Consider the following 16,248-nt stretch of genomic DNA (forward strand, 5'->3'; position numbering starts at 1 on the left):
GTTTTCTTTTGCACCTCAGACAGAGAGGTTTGAGGCCTTGAACAAAAAACAGATATCATCAAAGTCAAACAAATAATATGTAAGGCTGTAATGCACGTTCAGTGTGTCAAATACATCTGCACCATTGAAAACAATGAGGAAAACACTGCTGTTTCTCTGAGAAAAAAACCTTAGTGTGATGTCAGCCTAACTGCTTCATTTCTAAAGCCCAATCAAATGTTTTTTGTAAAAGTAATTTGTATTGAAACTGGCCTGTAGATATCTATCTATCCTGGCAATATCTATCCTCTGCAAAATCCAAATTGCTATAAACTTCAAATACTGTAACTTCTAATAACTTCAAGGACAATCGTAAATACAAGGCAGTTTGAAGAAATGTTAAAGGGAAATGTCTAAATGTTTCAACTTCATATTCATCATCTCCAGCACCACCCCAACATCAGCATATGTGAAAAATTGGCATTTCTATGTTTTGTAGTAAAAAAGAAAGAGGAAGATAAGTGTTTTCTATGACATCATCAACCAATTTGTAGGCTATGCCTATGTAACGGATGTGAAATGGCTAGCTAGTTAGCGGGTACGCGCTAGTAGCATTTCAATCAGTTACGTCACTTGCTCTGAGACTTTAAGTAGGGTTTCCCCTTGCGCTGCAAGGGCCGCGGCTTTTGTGGAGCGATGGGTAACGCTGCTTCGTGGGTGTCAGTTGTTGATGTGTGCAGAAGGTCCCTGGTTCGCGCCCGTGTCGGGGCGAGGGGACGCCATAAAATTATACTGTTACATTGCCTGATAGGAACAGCACAAAATTGCACGTCATGCAATGCACGGCTCACCATCCAACTCTGCACTCACGCACTGTACAAAATATATGAACCCCCCCCCACCAGACACAGTAAGTTGCTAGCTAGTACTGGGGGGAATTCTTTACAACCAAAATGCACAACCAATATTCTCCAAAAAACACTGCATCTTATGTGTGATGTTCGAATAACATTTACAAACAAATGTATATAAATTGTACATTTAAATCATCACTTGGGAGTATAAAAATCACTTTTGATGTACAGTGCTTTACAACCAACAATTTACCGCTGGTTTGGTGCTTGTTCAATGGGACGATTCTAACTGAAACATCCTCCCTCGTAAGCAAGCTACGCAAACCAGCCAATAAGATGCCATGTTGAGTAGGTGACGGCAAGACAAAACTAAAACCAAAAACCCATTGGCTTAACAATAAAGTGGCAAGGGGAATCACCAATAAAACCCTGTTACACCTACTCATAATTGGTTAAAATCACACGATGCACACTGATGATGTCATTAGAATCTAGAGCTGAGCATTTAACCAACATTATTGTTATTTTTCGGTTTTTAAACAAATAATTGACCGACTTCGGCTCAATTATTTGAATTCCATATATTTAATTTGTTTCTTCTTCTGTGAGCTCGATGCTCTGTTTCTGTAGAGATAAATCAGATCAAGCACGAACTATGCAATGTAGTAGGGAGTTGTAGTTTCCAACAGGCCAATATTCTACATAGTTTAGAACAGAAAATATGGTCATTCATTCCCATAATCCATTGCACGCCCGTTTATTTGTCCACTCTGTGTGGAGCAGATACGGAGACCTCATTGACTGAGACGGAGAGATGAGAGAATGCATGAGAGCGATAAAAAGCAGTTGCTTTGCGAGGTTTCCCTACCTGGAAATACATGATCTAAGTGATTGATAGTTGGTATTCAGCAGTCATAAAAGTATGCCTTATTTACTTAGAAGAACTACTAAAATAGTGATTTTGTCAGACAGCATAGGCAGCAGCTCTATAGAGATGAGTTGATGACTTGGAATGAAATAATAAAGTCATCAAATAAATATTTTTTATGAGAAAGTAAATGATGGTTAATACGTGATAAGCAGTAATGGGCAGTCACTACCCAAATGGGACTTTTATTAATATTTTTATTCTGTGTTGTTACAGCATCGAACCCACATAATCCATAGTGCATTCAATATCTAAAAAAATTATTGAAATCGAAAACCGTGATTATTTTTTAAATATTTGAATCGAAACCAAATCAACCTCAAAAAGCACTAATCTCTCAGCACTATTGGAAACAGTTACGTTCCTATATCTTTTTTTACTACAAAGCAGGGAAATGTGTAATTTTCACATATGGTGATGCTGGAGATGAATATGAAGTTGTTACATTTCCCTTTAAGAACATACCTCATGGCCCCCTTGGGCAGGTAGCTTCCACTGCCCAGACTGCCCATCTCCTTAGTCAGGTAAAACTCCTTGAACTTAAGTTGTTGTGATTCCTGCTCTTCTTCCTCTTTTTGCTCCATACAGTTGGAGGAAGGGTAGGGAGTCGGGATGCGAAAGCTATTGTAAGACTTTCGACTGCCTGGCCTCTTAGGTACACCAGCCTCAGTAAATCTCACTCGGGACTTGGTGTTAGCCTTATCGTCTAACAGGCTGGTGAGTGACGCTGTGAGAGATCTCTGTGACAATTGAGAGGAGGCAGCATCTTGGATGCCCAGTAGTTCGTAAAGACCTGGGATGATGATCTGCATCAGCTTGTCCGATAAAAACTGATCAATCCTCAGACACAAGCCGGCAAGCTGTTGTTTTGTCAGCTGTATTCCAGAAACAGAACTAGTGTTTTAAAATGTTGCATAGTGCATCTTTCAAAAGCTTATGAACAAGGTTAAACATTAGGCAGAGTTTTCATGGCAATCTGATTAAATTGTCAGTAACATGATCTTACCGGGTCAAACATGCCCTCACGAATCCCCCTCCATTGCCTGAAAACAATATTGTTAGAAATGTTGTCATATCAGGATGCCTTAGAAATGTTGTCATATCAGGATGCCTTAGAAATGTTGTCATATCAGGATGCCTTAGAAATGTTGTCATATCAGGAGGCCTTAGAAATGTTGTCATATCAGGATGCCTTAAAAATGTTGTCATATCAGGATGCCTTAAAAATGTTGTCGTATCAGGATGCCTTAAAAATGTTGTCGTATCAGGATGCCTTAAAAATGTTGTCGTATCAGGATGCCTTAGAAATGTTGTCATATCAGGATGCCTTAGAAATGTTGTCATATCAGGATGCGTGGCAGAATTGTTTTTATTTAAATATTTGCCTGACGGTGAAGTTATACTTGCTTTGTGTCAGTTGTTTTGGCAAAATTGCAATGTGACAACTTTTCTAGCACTGAACATTTTTTCCCAATTAATCAGTTCCTAATTTGATCCTATTTCCTTGAAGGAGTGATAGTACCAAAGAAAACAGAACATACTTCTCAGTTAGGTTTTGAAGGAAGTCCATAAGTGTCAGATCTTCCACACTGTTGAGCTTTCCCTCTTCTGTGGTTTCCGTCACTGAGGTTGCTCTGCTCCTGGCAGAATTGCTCTGTTCCTGGTAGAAATGTAATTATATTGCAAATAATCAACCTTAATATCAAACTTAATATACAACAAATATCATACTGAAATAATGATTAACTGTTAAAGAGTGGAGGAGCATTGGCAACGTTGGACCAATTAAACAACTGCAACACAGCAGAGATGGTTGTGGTACTTCAACATTTCCAATGATAGCATCACTATAACATTTTATTGAATTAATGTTGAAATATGAAATGACAGTCAACTCAAAAGGTCAACTTACCATCTCATTGACAGCTTCAGAGGGCAGGAGGTCATCCACCACACAGACAGGCAGGTCTAGAGACTGGGACAAGGCTCTATGGTCATAACCAGGAGAGAATGGAAACAACATCAGAGCAATCCCAATGGCAGAATCTAACCACTGTCTTCATGTCAAAGACTCACTTAGTAGTTAATACATGGCCACAAATAATGAGGGGTTCAAATAGATCTGCTGGGGACTTGACCCTACAAATGACTCCAAGAATGATGCCTGACCTGCCCCATAACAAGTTCTCTCTTATTAGTCTCTCTCTTCATCTCCACACAACAATCTAACTGGACAGGGTGTGAGTGGCCTTACCTGACTGTCTCAGTGTCAGAAACATCATAGAACAATAAGACTATGTCTCCCAGGGACGTCTCAGCTACAGCAGAGGGGGCAAAGTCCGGGATGATCTCTCAAGCTGAAACAAAGTGACTGTATGTGAACTGAACCATTTCCCACTGGGCAAAAACTGGTTGAATCAACGTTGTTTCCACATCATTTCAACCCCCAAAAAGCTATGTGATGATATTTAATCAACGTAGAAAACTAATTGGATTTGCAAAAAGTAATCAACTTGAAAGGCATTTAGTCTTTTCTTCACCCAACTTTTAACCTAAATCCAGTGACATGGTGAAACGTTTTGTTGATTTTACATTGAATTCACGTTAGTTAACAACAACCAAACTTTAAATCAAAACCAGATGTTAAACTGACGTCTGTGCCCAGTGGGTTATGTTGATGGATCCGATCAATTACCTTAGTTCTGCTGGTATTATTAGCTGCATGAAAATACATCTGTGGAGTACAAATATTAGCTGCTTTCTGAAGGACAGCCAAGCTGATAGACAACATGGAACCTCCAGATAATTATGACATCATTGGAACACATGCACGTGTCACAAACACTTTGTCACTATAAAAAAGCAGTGTAGCAGTGCTGCCCAAGCTGGAGGGGTGGGACAATTTTATTAGGCTTTTATTCAGATTCACCAACAATGCTCTACTTGAAGTCAATGAGTAAACAAGCCTAAGCAATGTAGACACATCCCACTGGGCACACCATGTCGTTTCAACGTGGAAATTTGGGTAATATTTGGTTGAGATGTTGATCAATGAGATTTGAACCTTTATTCATCCACTCAAAAAGATAATGAGAAGTTTGGGAATTAAACAATGTGTTATCACTATGGTTCAACCATCTAAAAGCACAACCAAATTCCAATGGAAAAACAATGTCTGATTTCTGGTTATCATCTAAATGTGTTATCACAGCGCTTTGAACCATTTAAAAGCACAACAAAGTTCAATGGGAATACAATGTCAGATATTTTGTTTAAGTTAGCCTAAAGTTCAGCCTATCTACTCTTTTACTAAAGTAATATTGAATTGTGTTTGGTTGACATTGAAACCAAATATCAACATTTGAAGGAGAAGTATCTTCTGCTTGGATAGTTCCTTCTGTGCCACTGACTTAGTCTGGCTTTAATTCCAGTTTGTCTAAAAATGTATCATTTACATGTTAGATTCACATCTAAATCTCAACCAAAAATCTAAGTTAAAGAACAGGACTAAATTAAATCAAACTTTAAATGCACTTTAAATCAAGTTTGATTTGATTTAGTCCTATTCTTTAACTTAGATTTTTGGTTGAGATGGAGACGTGAATCCAAAATGTTAATGATTAACTTGAAGATTCAATTTGAAATCAACCAAAGCTTGAGACACTAGGCCTATACTGTATGCATTGTCTATTAGTTGAACTCTGGGTTGAATTGAAACAATAGCTGTTGATGACTTTGCAAATGCTATATAGGCTTTTACAAAGTATGGTTACATCTCATTTGCTTTGTCAAACCTGCCCCTTGGAATGACTTCGATATTAACACTGAATATATTTTGTTATTAAGAGATCTCTCAATAATAATTCTCACAATAGCATATTGGTAGTAGTCAGTGACATATCAAAGCTAAGCAGGGCTGGGTGTAGTTAAAACCCTGGATGGGGTTCGATCCCGGGCTGAGGTGCTGCCCAGCTGGTTGTTTTTTTCTGAAAGTGTATATAATGTTGAAAATCTGACATTGTTTCAAAAGGTACAAATTCAACCTACTTTATATTAAGATGCTTGTGTTTCCAACTTCGCAAAGTTAGTAAACATCCAGAGTTTAGAGGTTGAAAACAGTGTAGGCCTATACCCCATTTTATCCACTACCCCCCTCCCCCACACACACACTTTACATTTGACCAATATGTATGCAGCCCACCAGCCCTAAAGCACGAACATGTTTTTTTTCCTAGAAAATGAGGATTAAGAGAAGCAAAATGATCCTTTTCGCTAGTTTCCTCTAAATAAGAGGGCAACATGACATTGACAAACCTTGTCATATCTGCTTTCACCAGGATTTAAAAACCCAGGCTTTCCTAAAATGTTTACCTCAGCCAGTCTAGAACCCAGGTGTGTCTGCAAAACACATGCACGCTTCCATAAGGTTCATGGGTTCCCTATTGTTCTATCCCAATACAAGAGGGACAACTGGATTCAGGATCAAACACAAGCAGTCTTTAAGGTATATCTTATTACAGTTTAGGCCTACCTTATTATTTTCTTCCATCTGGCAATATCATTTTAAGGAATTAAATCTGTTTTGTTGCTAGTATTATTATTAGCTGTAGGAAAATACAGCTGTAGAGTACAAGTATTAGCTACTTTCTGAAGGACAGCCAAGCTGATAGACAATTTAGAACCTACAGACAATTATGACAAATTGGAACGCATGAATGTGTCACAAACACCTTGTTATTTTCGGGAGTGGCTCCGCATTCGTGACCGGCTCTCTGATTTCTATTGCCCAGTATCCGTTAGTGCGCAAATTCTCGCGGGAATTTGGGATTAATATTTTTCTCATGCCGAAACTGGATTAGTAACATACCGGTAGTTAAATGACAAAAATGATTATATTCGCAATGTCATTCAGCAAAAAACAAATAAACAAAACATAAATAGCCACTACAATTTAGAAACATGATTTTGTCATCAGTTCAGTACCATTTGTTTGAATTTGTGGACTCACAACTAAAGGTTATCGATGTTAGCTAGTTGCTAGCGACGCTGGTCAGCATAGGCTGCTACATGATAAGCAGTTCGCGTTAGGGAATTAGCTACCCATTAGCCAGCCTAACAAACTGTCAAATCCAATGGAAACTGATGCAACCCTGCTGGCAAATAAGGGCTAGCTAGATGACCAGTGATGACAGTGAGGTCCCTGTGAGTTTCAAGGCTTTAATAAGTGCTATCGTGCAGAAATAGCGTATAGAATATTGGTTGGTGAGCTAGCAAAATTAGCTAGCAAGACAGATATGACCGTTAACAGCGTGCACGCACAAATGCATGACGACAGTTTGATAGCACTTATCTAAGTGAAGAAGGCATGCAGGATGAGATCGCCCCAACAAGCTAGATAGTAGAGGGGTACCCGTAGGCGTAAATCCCAGGGGAACGGGGGAGACACGACCCCTCCATCCTGGGAAAAATATGATTTGTCCCCCCCAATATATCACTGTAAACATAACTATGTAATTTCAATAATATTAATAATACGCAATGAAAGCACTTCTGCTGATTATAGACACTTAATAGCGCGTTTTTAAGTTTCAAAAGATTGCGACCCCCGCCCTTGTCCTCACAATGGTTTGATCCACTGCCAGTTCCTTAGCCGTCAAGGTAAAAGAGGGTTCGTATCTACTGTGTGAAATGCACGTAACTGACGTGAGTTGTATCTAGTCAATCGGCCATAGCAATGTTTTTTTTTATGTTGGCAGGGTTCACACACACACTAGCTGAATTTGCAGAGCTAGCACGCAAACAGTAACCATCAAGCTAGCTAGTACCTATTCCATTTATGTGGCGTCGTCAAAGATGGAATCTTTGCTATCGTCAGTTTATTCCAAGATCAGCATTCAGCTGGAGTGCTTCAAGTCCAAACTGAACAGAACTACACTCTCTTCTACCATTGTCTTAAATATATTTAATGGTCTCGTTGCAAAAGCTAAATTGTCGCTAGTTAACTTTTTTATTTTATTTCACCTTTATTTAACCAGGTAGGAAAGATGATAACAAACACCACAGAAACGGAATTGGTGCTCGCTAGCTTTGCAAATTCAGCTATTGTTGGAAGCCAGCCAATATGAAACAAACTATATTAAAATTACGAAAGGTTGCAGCATATGTTGTGTAAATGGTGAACTCATACAGCTGTCAACTCTTGTCACTGCAATCGGTTTCACATTTGCTAGCTACCTTTTAGATCGAAGCACATATAGAATGATAGAAGATAAGATGATAGAAGCCCATCTCCTACTGTAAATAACCTACACACTGTGTGTGTGTGTGTGTGTAGCCAGCCAGCCAGCCAGGTAGACATCCAGCCAGGTAGAAAAATGGCAGAAAAAAGACGGATATCAGAGTATTTTTCAGTACACCGAAACGCAAAGTAAGAACCCTAGTAGCCTAATATCTCTAGTAGCCTAATAAGACTAGTTGATAAAATGTTCATAAGAAAGAAGTGAAATGCTAATGGAAATGTTTCACAATGATGTCATTAGGCAGAGCAGGCAACAGATGGCACACAGACAGCAGAGTTGGGGACAGATATGCAGGGACAGACTGGCAGAGACAGGGAGTCTCAGGTAAGTTTGTTGAGTCTTTGTTTGGCAACATTATGAAAGGTTCTCCATTTTTTTTGTAAAATAGGGACATAATTGGAAAATGCCATGGATACCCCCACTCTCAACTTAAACTGGTGACTGAACTAAGATTTGTTTAAGGCAATGGTATTGCTGTTGTGATTAATTGTGTAGTTTTGGGTACCGGTAGTTACGAGTACGACAAACACCTTATTTATTTTCTAGGAGACAGACTGTGAGTCAGTGAGGGTGGTGAAAGGGAAAGAGCCAGGGAGAGACTTCAGAGAACAATGTCACAGCCACGGCAGGACCAGGACGGCAGGACCCTTGTTGCCAGCAGCACCAGTATAGGGGACAGTGGCACAGCATTGTCCAGTTACCTCAGTGATGGCACAAAACCAGCCACAAAATCAGCCACACCCACAATTTATAGAACCGCAAACTCTTGCCAACAGAGTGTTGACGTTTCAAGAGAGATGGTTTCATGATTTCCCCTGGCTACATCATAATCCATCAATAAAAGGAGTGTTGTGTTTTCACTGTAGCCAAGGGTTTTCAAGCCAGCCATCTTTTGGCCAAAGAGCAGATGCTGCCTTCATTAGTGCAGGATTTAGGAACTGGAGAAAAGCCATTGAAAAATTCACAGCACATCAAAACTGCCAAACCCACCGCCACTTTGTAACTGTAACAGCACACCAGCTAAATCCAATCAGTGTCCAGTTATCCAGCGCGTGGGGTAAACAGCAGGAGGACGCAAGGCATCGCTTGATGAAAATTGTTAGTTCGGTGCGGCATGTAGTAAGACAGGGACAAGCCTTTAGAGGCCACACGGATGACAGTGGGAATTTATACCAGCTTTTGAAACTTAGGGCAGAAGAGGATGATCCCATTTTACTGAAGTGGTTAGACTCAGGCCAGTGGAGACCAACTTTGTGATGGTTTTCAATGGAGATTATTTTAGACGAGATCACACCATGTTCATTGTATTTATGAAAACTGCACCCATACAGTGTACAGTACCATTGCCACCTACTGGCCTTTCTTGGTATTGCTGGTTGTAAGTACGAATACCTGCATACATACTGGACTGATAAGGAACACTGCTATAACTATTATTAGTAGTAGTATTATAATGATTTAAACATTTGAACAAGTTGGGACAACCCTTCAGTTAACTACTGTACCTATCAATTATCCAGTAGTAGTGATTATGGCCCCTCAATATACATTTAACATATTACAACGTAGGCTATGTGTTACAGCACTACTTTTGGTGTCCCCCTCAGGAATTGCTCTTGAGAAAATGTCATGTAATTGTCGCCTCCAAAGTTGATATCAGATTTTCGCCCTTGGGTACAACAACGCCGGTACACAGATGCATAGCTCATACAATTATATTTTGTTCCAGTCAATGACTATACATGTTGAAAAATAAATACCTGTGTCAAATATATGGCATCGCATGCTAGTGCATAGCTAGCACTGATTTTTTTTTTTAACGGTGACCACTAGATGTCCTCGTATACCTACATTTAGATCAAATGTACTTGATTTTTCATCAGTACTGTGTGAATGACAAGCCCACTGAATCTAGTTGAATAATCTTTATACTCAGCAGGTAGAGGCCTAGGTACTTCAAATCAGGGCTTAATTTGAGCCGGATCATGCCAGAACAGGATCCGGCAGCCTTTCCGTTCTGGACTGTGATATATATATTATAGTATGGTGATATATAGTGTGGTGATATATAGTGTTGTGATATATAGTGTGGTGGTATATAGTATGGTGATATATAGTGTGGTGATATATATAGTATGGTGATATATATATATATGGTATGGTGATATATATAGTTCATGCTGAACTAGTGACATTCTGGATAGGCCTAAAAAAAGATATAAAAAAAAAAATCACGAAAAAGTGCAGATTTTTTCCCCCTTCATATTCGTGACCCAAAAACGGTGACTCCAGACATGCCAAACTAGCGACATTCTGGATAGGCCCCAAAAATTATTATAAAACCATTTTCACGAAAAAGTAGTTTTTTTTTCTTTAAGTGTGTTACCAAAAAACAGTGACTTCAGTCATGCCGAACTAGCGACAGTCTGGATAGGTCTAAAAAATTATTTAAAAACCATTTGCACTAAAATGTGCCGATTTTTTTTTTCTTCAAATTTGTGACAAAAAAATGGTGACTCCGGTCATGCCGAGCTAGCGACATTCTGGATAGGCCTAAAAAATTATTTTAAAACCATTTTCACGAAAAAGTGCAGATTTTTTTTTCTTCGTATTCGTGACCCAAAAAACGGTGACTCCGGACATGCCGAACTAGCGACATTCTGGATAGGCCCCCAAAAAAGACTTTAAAACCATTTTCACGAAAAAGTACTTTTTTTTTCTTCTTCAAATTTGTGACAAAAAAACGGTCACTCCAGTCATGCCGAACTAGCAACATTCTGGATAGGCCTAAAAAAGATATTAAAACATTTTCACGAAAAAATCATAGCTGCGTGAAGGGTTCTGGAGGAATTTTCTGAAGTTATAGAATTACTGCTGTCTATAAGGGATTGCGTCAATTCAAATCTGGTATCAGGACAAAATGTGATTCAGAGTCACCGAATATACTTTAAGTATTTTTATTAAACTCAAGCGATAAATGGTAAATGCAATTTTCATATATACGGGTTCTCTGTATCACCTCGCAGGGCAGAACAGAGAACTGGCAGGATGTACCGTAATTGCTGGACTATTAAGCGCACCTGAATATAAGCCGTACCCACTGAATAAAAAAAAAAAAATGTATTTTGTACATAAATAAACCGCACATGTCTATAAGCCGCAAGTGCCTACCGGTACATTGAAACAAATGAACTTTACACAGCCTTTAAACGAAACACGGCTTGTAACAAAAATAAATAGGCTTTAACGAAACACGGCTTGTAACATTTTAAAAAAAAAATAGCAGTAAACAGTAGCCTACTGTTGATAATGGGACATGGAGAAGGGTGAGCCGGTCAAGGATCGATTCAGACAAGGTGGTAAATTGTATGACAAGCGACAGTTTAATTTAAGAGTAAAGATATCTGGTACAAGCGTACCACGGACTTGTTCTGTCTGGCTCATAGGGAACCGTCGGAAGAGCCCCGAAAACACATTGCACAGACATTATATACAGCAAATAATGTAGGTTGAGTCTAGTAGGTCTGGTCTTCTGATTGGTCCTGTCGATCTGGGTGTCGTCCTTCAGGGCCTGGTAGTAGAGTTCTGTGTTTCCAAATGTTCAGCTAAAACAGGAGATTTTGTGTGTGCGTAGATGTTCCTGTCTTAATCAGTGTTTATGAAAGGTTTACGTCAGCCCTCTGTCCTTGGGTGTGTGTGTGTCTCAGTATCTCGTGAAATGCAGACCCAAGCACCCTTTTGATCAAGGCCTTTCCTGCCTTATCAGTGTTTATGAAAGGTCTGTGCCAGCCATCTGTCTCTGGGTGTGTGTGGGTCTCAGTATCTGCTTATGAGTTTGTGAGAAACCCTGTTTTGAAAGAAGTTAGTTATAACAACGTAATAGCAATATGCTTGTGTTATTTTAAATGGTATTTATTACACTACCAAGAAAGTCAAACTTAATTGCGGTGGCGATTGTTTTGGCTTTCAGTCGGATCTGCACAGTTGAAACACCTCGGCCGTCTGCTCTCTGTGTGTTGACCCAGTCTTCAAGCTCATTTTCTAGTTTGGGCCATCTGCTTTTCTTCTCTGAAAGCTTTTGTTGTCTTTTTGCACTGAGTCAGTTCCTCGCGCTGCTGTTTCCAAGGTCTTATCATCGACTCATTAAGGCCAAACTCCCGTGCAGCAGCTCTATTTACTTTTCCAACAGCCAGATCGACCGCCTTCAACTTGAAAGCTGCATCATATGCATTTCTCCGTGTCTTTGCCATGATGAGGGTGACAAAATGACTACCGTAATCAGAATGATGGGAAGTTTGAGCGCGCTCGATTTACGTCACATTATGTGACGGTGCTCAGTTTTTTGGCGGTGTGAATCTTGTGAAAAAAATATATATCATAAATTAGCCACGTCATTGTATAAACCGCGAGGTTCATATCGTGGTAAAAAAGTAGCGGCTTATAGTCCGGAAATTACGGTAAGTAAACAGCTGTTCTTATACTGTGACAGACTAGTTCCAACCCGTCTGTTGGCCTATCACAGTAGAGGCTGAGCGTGGTTTAATCTCTGCTCAGCCTATCGCCGGCGCTCAGGCTAGTCCCAGCCTCTTGGCGCTCTTTGGTGTCCCAGCGCTGTTGCTGTGTAGATTACGCTCCCTCACCCCAGAGACTGAGGTCAGACAGCTCTGCAACATTGTCTGAGCTATTTGCACCTGCATACAAAGCACACTGTTCTCGCTCAAGGCTAACCACAGCTTCCCAGCACACTTATCTGGGGCTAACTGTTACTTCCAACCCAGGCGCCCAGGCTAACAGTTGCTAATATTATATCACATGTGATATAGCATTGGGTTATAGTGCAATAAACACAAATCCTAACACTGTCTGTTCAGAAATAAATTAAATAATTCAGAATAGCCTACTACGTCATGAGAAGCTATTGATGGATTCAAGACAAGGTCGTTTTTATTGATCTCAGATACGTTTGTCAGCGTCAAAGTAGCCTGCCATTTCAATAATTTGTGCGGTATTAAAAAATATTCAGCCAAACTCTCCAGTCATGTAAAATTATGTAGAATTGCATGAAATGCGTTTTTAAAAGGCCAACATTTTCCCAGACCCTAGGCTACTAAAAATGTTCTATAAGTGGCTCTACTCTACTGCTCTACCCCACTACGCATATTTATACAACAACTTAAATGTGTTATCAATGTGCTTTATCTAATAGCACAACCAAATGACCTGGATTGTAGTTGAGATTACATTAAAAGAGCAGGGTGCAAGTGATCAATGCTGTTTGAGATTCTGCGCAGATTATTATAGCAATTGGGAAGATCTCCACCGATCTGCGACCTTAGAATGCTATTTTTTATTGTTCTTTTTTTCACCTTTATTTAATTTTTTTATTTTATTTTTTAAATTTTTATCCCATTTTCTCCCCAATTTTCGTGGTATCCAATCGCTAGTAATTACTATCTTGTCTCATCGCTACAACTCCCGTACGGGCTCGGGAGAGACGAAGGTCGAAAGCCATGCGTCCTCCGAAGCACAACCCTAAAGCACGAACATGTTTTTTTTCCTAGAAAATGAGGATTAAGAGAAGCAAAATGATCCTTTTCGCTAGTTTCCTCTAAATAGGAGGGCAACATGACATTGACAAACCTTGTCATATCTGCTTTCACCAGGATTTAAAAACCCAGGCTTTCCTAAAATGTTTACCTCAGCCAGTCTAGAACCCAGGTGTGTCTGCAAAACACATGCACGCCTCCATAAGGTTCATGGGTTCCCTATTGTTCTAACCCAATACAAGAGGGGCAACTGGATTCAGGATCAAACACAAGCAGTCTTTAAGGTATATCTTATTACAGTTTAGGCCTACCTTGTTATTTTCTTCCATCTGGCAATATCATTTTAAGGAATTAAATCTGTTTTGTTGCTAGTATTATTATTAACTGTAGGAAAATACAGCTGTAGAGTACAAGTATTAGCTACTTTCTGAAGGACAGCCAAGCTGATAGACAATTTAGAACCTACAGACAATTATGACAAATTGGAACGCATGAATGTGTCACAAACATCTTGTTATTTTTGGGAGTGGCTCCGCATTCGTGACCGGCTCTCTGATTTCTATTGCCCAGTATCCGTTAGTGCGCAAATTTTTGCGGGAATTTGGGATTAATATTTTCTCATGCCGAAACCGGATTAGATACATACCGGTAGTTAAATTACAAAAATTATTATATTCGCAATGTCATTCAGCAAAAAACAAATAAACAAAACATAAATCCTCTCCTGTACTCCCTGTTCACCCACGACTGCGTGGCCATGCACGCCTCCAACTCAATCATCAAGTGTGCGGACGACACTACAGTGGTAGGCTTGATTACCAACAACGACGAGACGGCCTACAGGGAGGAGGTGAGGGCCCTCGGAGTGTGGTGTCAGGAAAATAACCTCACACTCAACGTCAACAAAACAAAGGAGATGATTGTGGACTTCAGGAAACAGCAGAGGGTGCACCCCCCTATCCACATCGACGGGTCAGTAGTGGAGAAGGTGGAAAGTTTTAAGTTCCTCGGTGTACACATCACGGACAAACTGAATTGGTCCACCCACACAGACAGCGTTGTGAAGAAGGCGCAGCAGCGCCTCTTCAACCTCAGGAGGCTGAAGAAATTCGGCTTGTCACCAAAAGCACTCACAAACTTCTACAGATGCACAATCGAGAGCATCCTGTCGGGCTGTATCACCGCCTGGTACGGCAACTGCTCCGCACACAACCGTAAGGCTCTCCAGAGGGTAGTGAGGTCGGCAGAACGCATCACCCGGGGCAAACTACCTGCCCTCCAGGACACCTACACCACCCGATGTCACAGGAAGGCCATAAAGATCATCAAGGACAACAACCACCCAAGCCACTGCCTGTTCACCCCGCTATCATCCAGAAGGCGAGGTCAGTACAGGTGCATCCAAGCAGGGACCGAGAGACTGAAAAACAGCTTCTATCTCAAGGCCATCAGACTGTTAAACAGCCACCACTAACATTTAGCGGCCGCTGCCAACATACTGACTCAACTCCAGCCACTTTAAAAATGGGAATTGATGGAAATTATGTAAAAATGTACCACCAGCCACTTTAAACAATGCCACCTAATATAATGTTTACATACCCTACATTACACATCTCTTATGTATATGTATATACTGTACTCTATATCATCTACTGCATCTTGCCATCTTATGTAATACATGGACCACTAGCCACTTTAAACTATGCCACTTTATGTTTACATACCCTACAGTACTCATCTCATAGGTATATACCGTACTCTATACCATGTACTGCACCATTGCCTATGCCGTTCTGTACCATCACTCATTCATATATCTCTATGTACATATTCTTTATCCCTTTACACTTGCGTGTATAAGGTAGTAGTTGCGGAATTGTTAGGTTAGATTACTTGTTGTTATTACTGCATTGTCGGAACTAGAAGCACAAGCATTTCGCTACACTCGCATTAACATCTGCTAACCATGTGTATGTGACAAATAAAATTTGATTTGATTTGATAAATAGCCACTACAACTTAGAAACGTGATTTTGTCATTTGTTCAGTACCATTTGTTTGAATTTGTGGACCCACGACGAAAGGTTATCGATGTTAGCTAGTTGCTAGCGACGCTAGTCAGCATAGGCTGCTACATGATAAGCAGTTCGCGTTAGGGAATTAGCTACCCATTAGCCAGCCTAACAAACTGTCAAATCCAATGGAAACCGATGCAACCCTGCTGGCAAATAAGGGCTAGCTAGATGACTAGTGGTGACAGTGAGGTCCCTATGAGTTTCAAGGCTTTAATCAGTGCTATCGTGCAGAAACAGCGTATAAAATACTGGTTGATGAGCTAGCTAAATTAGCTAGCAAGACAGATATGACCGTTAACAGCGTGCACGCTCAAATGCATGACGACACATTGTATTTAAGTGAAGAAGGCATGCAGGATGAGATTGCCCCACCAAGCTAGATAGTAGAGGGGTACAACAACGCCGGTACACAGATGCATAACTCATACAATTATATTTTGTTCCAGTCAATGACTATACATGTGGAAAAATAAATACCTGCGTCAAATATATGGCATCGCATGCTAGTGCATAGCTGGCATTGATTAAACAAAAAAAACGGTGACCACTAGATGTCCTCGTATA

General features: G+C 40.1%; 1 protein-coding gene across 3 annotated transcripts; it reads right to left on the reverse strand.

Annotated features, from left to right (window-relative positions):
• Positions 1-122: 122 nt before the first annotated feature.
• On the reverse strand, positions 123-16,242 carry LOC129867454 (uncharacterized). Of its 3 annotated transcripts, none has more exons than XM_055940880.1 (6): positions 16,162-16,242; positions 4,016-4,118; positions 3,674-3,749; positions 3,303-3,421; positions 2,768-2,804; positions 123-2,636 (listed from the first exon to the last, which is right to left on the reverse strand). In XM_055940880.1, exons 3-6 carry the CDS (start codon positions 3,674-3,676, stop codon positions 2,118-2,120), a joined length of 678 nt encoding a protein of 225 aa, XP_055796855.1. In that variant the 5' UTR covers positions 3,677-3,749; positions 4,016-4,118; positions 16,162-16,242; the 3' UTR covers positions 123-2,117. The 3 variants fall into 3 exon arrangements, with proteins under 3 accessions (XP_055796855.1, XP_055796856.1, XP_055796857.1); XM_055940881.1 differs by lacking the exon at positions 16,162-16,242 and adding an exon at positions 13,918-14,646; XM_055940882.1 differs by lacking the exon at positions 16,162-16,242 and adding an exon at positions 6,293-6,956.
• Between the last annotated feature and the right edge of the window lie 6 nt (positions 16,243-16,248).

This window comes from Salvelinus fontinalis, chromosome 12 (assembly GCF_029448725.1).
Source record: "Salvelinus fontinalis isolate EN_2023a chromosome 12, ASM2944872v1, whole genome shotgun sequence".
Classification (NCBI taxonomy): domain Eukaryota; kingdom Metazoa; phylum Chordata; class Actinopteri; order Salmoniformes; family Salmonidae; genus Salvelinus; species Salvelinus fontinalis.

Bases quoted from the DNA above. Each gene is read 5' to 3' on its own strand.
- LOC129867454 (XM_055940880.1), bottom strand. The intron at 2,805-3,302 runs GTATGTTCTGTT...TATTGTTTTCAG, and splicing joins CTTCAAAACCTAACTGAGAA to GCAATGGAGGGGGATTCGTG. The intron at 2,637-2,767 runs GTAAGATCATGT...TCTGGAATACAG, and splicing joins GTGAGGGCATGTTTGACCCG to CTGACAAAACAACAGCTTGC.